General features: G+C 38.1%; 1 protein-coding gene across 1 annotated transcript in view; it reads right to left on the reverse strand.

Annotated features, from left to right (window-relative positions):
* RXFP1 (relaxin family peptide receptor 1) overlaps positions 1–9,188 on the reverse strand; it is a 30,764-nt gene extending 21,576 nt beyond the window's left edge. Inside the window, exons 1-2 of the mRNA XM_009819709.2 lie at positions 9,125–9,188; positions 8,167–8,322 (exon numbers count right to left, since the gene is read on the reverse strand). Coding sequence (XP_009818011.2) covers positions 8,167–8,322; positions 9,125–9,188 — 220 coding nt within the window. The remainder of the gene's footprint in view (positions 1–8,166; positions 8,323–9,124) is intronic.
* Positions 9,189–9,419: the final 231 nt, after the last annotated feature.

Genomic DNA, 9,419 nt, shown 5'->3' on the forward strand with positions numbered 1-9,419 from the left:
GCAGTAAGCCACTACAGTGGAGAGCAGAAGATACAAAAGTCTAGCGAAGTGTAGAAGTTCCTCTTAGTTGTCAACAATATTTAAAAATCTCAAAACCAAAATTGATTAAAAGCCTCCAGAACTTCAGCACAGCTATTCCATTTGCTGATATTTGCACATCAGTCTAAACCTGGTTATTTCAGTGCCATATACTGTGGATGAATAGCAATGACAGTGAGAATAAAATGTGGCCATATACGAAAAATTTCCATGTAAAGCTTGAAAATCTGATCTTTTGCCAAGTATTTGCTACATTTTGAGCATGCTGCTGACTTCCAAGGGTTTTCTTTTTGCTTCATAAACAGAACTTACTATCTGGGGCTCAAAACTGATGGTGTCTCATACATTTACATCTCACATTTTAAGTATGATGGAAAAAAATGTCATGGCAGGAAAAGATGAGACTAACTGTAACATTATTCATTATTAGTACTAGTTTGAAATATAAAGTCATCAAGCTCTTCTGCAATGTGCTGAGGCAAAAATGGAAAACTCAGACCCTCTGAAATTTCTCATCCCTTACGAGTAATTTTGTAATATTAAAACATATATCTTTTGTATAGATGTTTTGAAACATCCCATAGAAATTTAGGTTTCTGCTATGGAAATCTAGAAGATGATTTAATGAATCTACAGAACAATAATTCTCTGTAAATTTATAGACCTTCAAAGGAACACATGAAAACAGCATGACATCCATATAAGTTTGTTATTACTTTCATCCTGTTGAATTTTATAGGCCCTTTTAAAAAAGAGGTAGTATGTTATAACTTATTTAATAAGGCAAGCCAGTCACCTGGTGACTGCAAGGCACACAGTAACAGATGAGGCCTGTGCTTTTAGAGGTAAATAGGCGCAAGACTTCAAACAGCTGCTCCCTGCCCCAGTTCTTTTGGAAACCTGTCTGTGATTTCCAGCCTATGAGCTAGACAGAGTTTAACGAACATCTATAAGTGAACTTTACATCTGGGGAGCTGAATGCTGCCTTTTGTTTGGAGACCTCTTAGGCCTGGGAGGAACACAATGGTAAATACATTTAGCCAGGGAAGAACTCCTCCGGAGAGTCAGAAACATCTGAAATTAAATCTGCATGCTTGTTCTTGCTTCACTGGACTGGAAAAATGTGGCTATGACACTGTGATTAAAAACCAAATGCAGACACACTGCAACCATTGCCTAACTGCCAAAAAAACAGTTTTGCAGAACTATCAGAAAAATTGTCCAGAAGCCAAATTGCTAAACACTGAGGAAACTTGTGCTCTCAAAATAGCTCAGGCTACTTTGTTCCATTAACTACTACATAATTAGAGACCCTACTTGTGAAAAAAAGATAAAATTAAACACTCTAGTGTGGTGTTCTTTCCATTCCCCTTTTATTATTGCTAGTAAGTAGAGCAGTAGTCAAATACGTAACAGTAGTCACTGCTTTTTTCACGCCCCATTCATGGTGCAACAATCCAGTCTACAGAGGTGCAAGTGATTAGGCCCAATGCATGTGATTTTGGTTTTGGAATTAATAAGAATTCTGAAGTGTTAGCATTTTTAACAATTCCTATGCTAAAATACTTTTTATTCTAAATACAACCTATACCTGTGTTATTTGCACATAACCATTTCCTCTAGAGATCTACTAGTAATAAATGAAGAACCGATTTCAACAGCCAGTTCTGAGATGGAACATAAGAACTATTCAGTAGTGTGAAATGACAGCAACCCTGATTTTAAACAAAGCATGAACCATAGCTACTCAATTCCCAATTAAGTTTAGGAAAAGAAGAATGAAGGCATTTATTTATGAGAGTTATATATCACAGACTGCATGGGAAGATACTGTATTTTATATCTCCTGTTTCTGTGACAAGTTTCAGGAGATCACAACCTAGATTCCTTCATCTCATCTAGAGAAAAAAAAAATAATAAAAATATCACTGCTAGCACAGTGCTTCCAAACAGTCTTATCCAGTACTATTTAGGAAGGCCAGCACATGAGTCACAAACATGTTTTTTTGAAACATCTGAGCTTTTCATTAGTTTCTAATTTAGGTAAGTTATGATTCTTTGCTCACTGAAGACAGTGGGAGCTTTTCCATTGATTTTAGTGGAGTCCAGGTCAGTTCTCACCAGGCTCAGTCTTGCTTCATAAGACATGTTGTGGTCAAAACCCCAGGTGGTATGACTGAAGATTTTATATTGGTCTTACTGTTTGCATTTTAAATTAGAACAGAACATCATAAATCCAATAACCACATAGTTTTTGACTGCACGTTTGGGTACTATCAAACCCTAATGGAAGTTAGGAAAAACTTTTAAATCTGAAAGCAGGACTATTTACAAAGAAATGAGTGCACCTGTACTTTACATCCAAGGGATTTTCAGAACCTGTGAGTACAGGATGCTTACACACAGTGCTAAATATATCAGAGACAAAGCAATAGGGCTTAATCTTAGACTTCAAGACATATCATAAAGTATGCTTTCAAACTGGCCAGGTAGGATGTAAAGTCCAGCGTTTCCCCTGAGAGGAGCAAGCTCAGTACCTTTTGAGATCCGATTATCTTTCTATATTTCTCCATTTATAACTTTGTACCAAACTAAATTCAAGAGCTGATGGGCAGTTTTGGAACAAGAAACCTGAGGTAAGCTACACTACAGTTTACTGGGAGGCTTCTCCCCAGGAAATGGTATCATATTAGCATCACAACTGATTTACAGTTACGAAGAACAAATCATGCTGACTATCCAGCAGAATGGCTGGAATATGAGGGTCAGTTGCAACAAAGATCTTAGAAGATCACACAGGAAAAACAAATATTCAGTCTCTCAGTGATTTAAAATTTAACTGCATTGAGAATTTATTTTTGCAGCACTTTGTAATGAGCAGGATATGACTACAAAATGATAACTGACCCAGTGATGTCTCTAGAAGAGATAATTACACAAAAGTTGTTAGATTGATAACATTGCACTTTTATCACTGCATGTAATAGTAGGAAAATTTTATGCAGAGACAACTGACCCTTCTCTAGGACAAAAGTTTGCTCCTTCAGCCCTCTAAGTAGATGGCATATCAGAGAACTTTAAAAAACAGAGTATAAAGTGCTTATGTGTAAGTTTTAAAATGTAAATACTTAATTAGGGAGTAGATTAAGGAATTTTTTTTTGTCTAAAGCTACTCAGAGAGTTGGTATTTTGAAAAAAAAATCCATAGATGATTACTGGCAATGTTACTTGTTTTCTGACCAAATTTATAGAGTGCATTTATGTTATGACTTAACTTCTCATATGTTTTTGCAGTTTGTCACATGTGTCAGAATTTGTTCATCTAACCAAACATGCACTTCAACATAATAAAACTCAGGTGGTCTCAGTGAAAAGCTACATCACAAATACTGTTGTTTTGTTATTTTGTTTTGCATTAATCAACTGTTGTTTTTATCTACTGTTGTTAGTTTTAATTTTGTTTTGTTTATCATTAAACATCACTGTCAAAGCAGAGATTCCAAAATGCTTCTTTCCATGAATATGTACTTGGGAATACCTACTTGGTACTTTTACTATACCATTGGGCTTCAAAGGGCTTTGCCTAGAGATTGTTTAGAATACATTAACAGTAATGTTTTCAATGTAAGAAGTACTCTTTACTTGTTTTAGGAACAATTCCCACATCAACACTGCCACAGCATTAGGTAAGCAGAATTTGTGATTATGCCTAGTATTCATCCATCCTGCTCACGTTTAAAAAAGCAATGAAGTAAACAAATGTTCTAACCTCCCATGTATAAACATCAAGTAGCTACAGAATCAAATCTTACAGCTGTAAATAAACAGGAAAAGCTCTTCCCTGGAAAATTAGGCTGAAGCCATTACGTTTGAAATCAAACGTAGTCTCAGAAGGACAAAACACTATCAAGCTCACTCTGCTTTGCCAACTCCAGCTTTAATCAAGCTTGGGCACAGAAGGATGCTGGAATTGCTGTATTTTTTTTCCCCCCCACACATTTTGGGTTTTGCTAACAGACACAAAAATAACTCCAAGTGAAACATGCGATACAGTCTAAACTGTTTAACAATGCACTTGGTCTTTTTAAGAACTCGGTGCTTCAGAAAGGATGAGCACAGGGCAGAACTGCAGAGAAAAATGTACTGCCATACTCAAGCCTAAAAAAGGAAAGTCCTCAAACCCATAAGCTTTTATGACAAATTATGAAACTTTAAATAAATCAATTTTATTTAAAAATACCATATTCATGACAAATCTGCAGAGACACACACTTCTACTTGATGGACTATGTTTTCAAGTTCAAAAGGTAAGATTGTATTTTCCCTGCACATTTAAGGTTATCTAGTGATAATTCAAAAAGAGCCTCCCATCACTTTGGGCATGATAAATTGCTAGCTTCCTCCTCTTACTGCAGTTTACTACATTGCCTCAAGCTCTTCCCCGTCAGGATATCGTACACAGTATTTTATTTGTTTTGGAAACCCAACTAGGTGACAAAGGCATGTGAGTTTTCAAAGACTAGTGGCTTCCCTCTACTGTGACATATCGGCTACAATCCACTCCTTTCCAGAAGTGGAAGAAATGCTGAAGTTGAGCTGACCAGCAGGATGTCCGCAGCCTGAGGTTAAGCACTAACACAGCAGTCAGAGACCTAGAGTCTGTTCCCAACTCTGCCTGTGATCTTAATTCCAGGTCATTTCACTTCTCTGGGCCATAGTTTTATGTTTATTATTCAGACGTGGGAAGCGTGGTGTAAGTGAAAGAGGAAGCAGATTTGACGGAGGCACCATGAAGCCTGGGTTGGATGTGAACGGCAATTACAGCACATCTGGAAACACGTCTCTCAGTGAGGATTCGGTTTAGTTTCAAATATTTATAATCAAGTTTTGCTGATACTGGGCATGCAGTGCATGAAACAGAACTAATATTGCAAATCGCCTCAAAGATTACAGAAATAAATATCTCTACAGGAATTAAGTGGGGAACGAGAGAACTTTACTCATTAAAAGAGGAAAGGGACAGAATTGCGACAAGATACTTGAAGAGACTAGTTTCAGTATTTTCAGAGCTGATAACTTTGAACTGATGCCTTTTATACTCTTTGTTTCAAGGGCATTTAAAGCCTTTACAAAGTAACACTCTTGGAAGACCTATGTGTGCTTTTTATGCTAGTTGCTTTCTCTGCTTGTTTTATTCACTGATGTTTCTTAAAAGTGCTATTTCAGTAATTGCAGTTGCTGTTAATATTCAGCACACTTATGCGCTTGTATTGAACAGTTGGACTTTAGATTTTCTTATGTTTAGAGTACCTGGTTTTTTTCAAACAGCAGTATTATGGTTTTCAAAAGAAGTGGGTTTTTTCCTTTTCTTCTTCATCAATATTGTCCTTTCCATCACAGAAAGAACTTCTGTCCATGACAGATTTTTGCTTTGTGTTTCCTTGTAATACTGGTTTGTACATAAGATATATGCAAGTCTTCACTATAACATTTTTCTGTAGGCTTAAGATTGTGCTTTGTCATTACTGAAGAAATCGATAGTAAAGCAGTTGCTTTACCTAGCTGTGTTTGAGATACATGCATTAAAAAACAAAAAAAAGTTTTTCTGAATTCCTTTGACGGTCTACACTGATGTTTTCCCTCCCCATACTTGTTGGGTTGAATGTTGTGGACTGGCCACCTCAAAGCTCTTATTCAAATTTTTGCAAGATGAAAGTGTGCAAGAATTTAAAAGTTGAGCTTCTTAATTAGAGTACCTTGTGGATAAGATTAAAATTTCCAATGGTACTGCATAAAACAATTACTACACTGGAATAATTTCATTTTGAATTGCTTTTCTGTAACCAGGAGCAATGACTTGAACTGAAAACATTGTAAATTTAAAAAATTGTACAACTGCTGGCATAAGGCAGGCATACTAAAGTGGTCCTAGGAAACTGCAGCAAAAAAATAGCTGGATAGTTTCTTTGTCTTGGGAGCTAATCAATGAGCTTTCCTTTCTTGGATTTTAAGCAAGATGAATGGTCATAAAACAGAGCTATCACACAAAGTTCCCCACACTTACTACGGTGTAGGGACATTGCAGAAAAACTCATCGGGACATTCCATGTTCTCAGGGAAGGAGGACACTCTTCCTTTATTTGAACAACAGAGTTTGACTGCCACACCGGTTTTTGAGAAAACATTACTGCTGAATATGACCTTAATGCGTTCTACATGGCATGCATTTCTAAATGAGAATATGGGGTCAAGATATGAGAAAAACACTAATAGTGTAGGCTTCCCAGTAAGTCAATACAATGAATCCTCATCTTTTGTAATCTAGACTTTCAGAAACAGAGGCTAAGTCATTCTTGAATTACTATACCCAGAAGAGGATTCCATATCACAGCTGAATTGTCCTGCAGGTTATGCTGTCTTGTGTATCTCATTATGAAACTGTGTATATCCTAATTGCCATTTGATCAGGCTGTACGCTTTCAGCAAGTCCTTGCACGATAGACTTTCAGGTACTATACAGAAAGGAAACATGGATAAACCAACTGTTTATGGTGCTTGGACTTCTTAAACTTAAGACGGCACCACCATCAGCAACTTCTGCCACTGTAGGGCAAGATAATTACAGAAGAAAAACAGAACAACAGCCAATTTTGTCCAGGATTTTGATTACTGGCAATGGAAGCTATGTTTATGGCATTAACAAATGACATAGAACTAGAAAAAGCTGCAGGACCATTAGATGGGATTAGAATTAAAAGTGACTTTCATATGGAGTAAGACACTGAAATTTGATAGGTCTAAGAATAAGATACTACACATAGGTACAAAAATCAGCTTCACAGGTATACAATGAGAACAACTATTTTCAAAACCTCATTTACTTTGCTGAGAATGCTCATGAAAAATAACTTTACCATATTTTGTTTTAATTTTCTCGCAGAAAATTTCTTTTGGTATACATCGCTTGGAAGTTTCACTTAATATTTAAATTCTCCCCCCCCCCCACCCCGCCCCCAGCTCTGATGGCAGTGTTTCTGGCTGGGACGGGCAAACAGTTCACCTGCTTGGCTCCGGGGAGCTGGAGGCAGGGCACCATGCATCTGACTGCCCTCCACGGCTACAGGCAAGCTGCTAAGGAATAGGAAGTCTAGTTTCCCCATCTGCCACAGATCAGCAGCTCTGGAGAGTAGCTCTGAAACTATCCAGGCTGTTAGTAAGCTGACAATAGCAATAAATAAAACGTGCTAGGGCCGATTTTCTCTTCCTGCGGTCATAGCTCACTACAAAACAGCTAAGCTCTTTTCCCACAAAATATAGGGAGGCCTTTCCCACACTATCCCAGGTCTGTGCCACCCTCTGAGCTGTGTCCAGGCACTGCGTGAGAGATGCTGCTCAGCACAGACTGAAGCTGTGCTGGGGCCATGCTCACAAATAAGCAGCGTGGACAGGTAAGTGCCAGTGCAAAGCCCATGCCCTGGCCCTGCTCAGTTTGCAGCAGGGGTAAAGCCTACAAACCAAGTCCATGGCTACCATCCAACGGGGCCAGGCATGACAAAGATCACAACAGCAGGCAGCAGTGACCTGGCTAAGTGTATTCCCTAAGATTTTGACGTTTCCAAAGCCCAAAGCCTGGTAGCAGTGCAGCTTGCACCGCACCCTCACACAATCGCGTTTTTTCTCCCAAATTAGGACATAAATGATTTCTGAAAAACCTTGAAAATTCTTCTAAATTATGTTTCCCAGCCAGCTTTAAAAGTCACATTAAGCTTTATATCTACCTTTATATCTGTCATATTAACTTTATATCTACCTCTCCTCAGCAGAGATCTTTGCTAGGTCACGTACATCCATTTGTACACATCAAAATGACACATGCAAACAAGTTCAAAGCAGGGATAAAATTGGATAAACTGATACCACACACAAACAAAAACGTGGTCCATCCCTCTTTCCTAGCAAACGGCTTGTTGGGTGGCTTTATTAGCTAAACAAAAGACCTGCTGTATCCCCTGCAAAACATTTAACGTTCCTATTCCTAACACCCTGCAGCTCTCTATTTAGCGTGAGCACTGCATGGGTTTCAGTGACTGCAGGTGCTAGACACAAAGAAAAGTCTGAACCACGTACCACAGTTGTCTTCGTCAGCCCGATTCCCGCAGTCATCCTCACCGTTACAGTGAAGTTGTTGGGGCAAACACTTTGTGATATTGCCACATGGAAAGTAGCCCAGGGGGCACCTGACCCCACCTCCAGAAACATGATCTTCCAAAGAGTCACGGATGACTAAACAGAAACAGAAAGAATATGCTTATTTTAAGATGTGTTTTTCATGTTTAAAGGTCTTTGAGATTATGCTTTTATAAATACTTATTTGCATTTGAATGTGAATATTAACCGATAAATACATATTAGTTCATTGGACATGCAATTTCAATAGTGTATTAAGTACTTGTTAACTTGGCAAAAAACCATTTATATCGTCAGCTAATTAACTTTGCTTTGATATAAAGCAAACAGGTAATTCCTCCCCACACATCCTAGTAATAAGATGGAAATGGTAATCATACAAGACAAATGACCTAAGGCCACTATTTAAAAGGATTGCTTCGCTTTGCACCAGAAATTAATTACTATAGCAATATACAAGACAAGCTATGCAGATATGGATTATATTAATTTGTGCTGAAATTTTAGACCCATATAGATAAGTCCTTTCATACAAAGTCAGAACTGTATGGTTTTAAATGTATTCTAATTTTAAAGTAATTACTGGATGTAAACTGATCAAGGATCAAAGAACAAGGAAAGTAAGATCAAATCTGTGACACGGTTTTGCTGAAGAATGAGTAAGAAGACATAAAGGTGCCATTATGAATCCTTTGGAAGAGTTGTCAACCTGGTTCAAAAAATTTGGAAATGTTCAGAATCTATCAGTCTGAAGTTTAGATACACAGATGCTGTTCTGCTAAGCCCATGCTTTATAGGAAGTAATTTCATAGAATACAGGGACTTCATTCAAGCAGTGCTGAGGGGGAAGGTAGAGTGATGCTGATGAGGTACAGCCAGGGAAGCTGGAGGACTCTACCTGTCCTGTGTTCCTCAGTTCTCTGTACTACAGCAGCTCCAATTACCCACATTTGCAGACACATGATGCCTTACCAGTCCCTCCAGTGCACCTGAGGGACAAATTCTGCCACCACCACTTTTTCCCAGGGTAAGCGCACCTGATCTACTGCTTTTGTAATGGATTGCAGGGTGTCAGCACAGATTTCTTGCCGTATAAGATCAGCTTCTTCCCAGGAGCATAGCATGGAGAGGTTTTAAATTACTCCAGAATGAAATTTGTTCAGTCTCCAGTATACTGGAAATGGAGAAAAGCA

The sequence above is a fragment of the Gavia stellata genome, chromosome 5, assembly GCF_030936135.1.
Source record: "Gavia stellata isolate bGavSte3 chromosome 5, bGavSte3.hap2, whole genome shotgun sequence".
Taxonomy (NCBI): domain Eukaryota; kingdom Metazoa; phylum Chordata; class Aves; order Gaviiformes; family Gaviidae; genus Gavia; species Gavia stellata.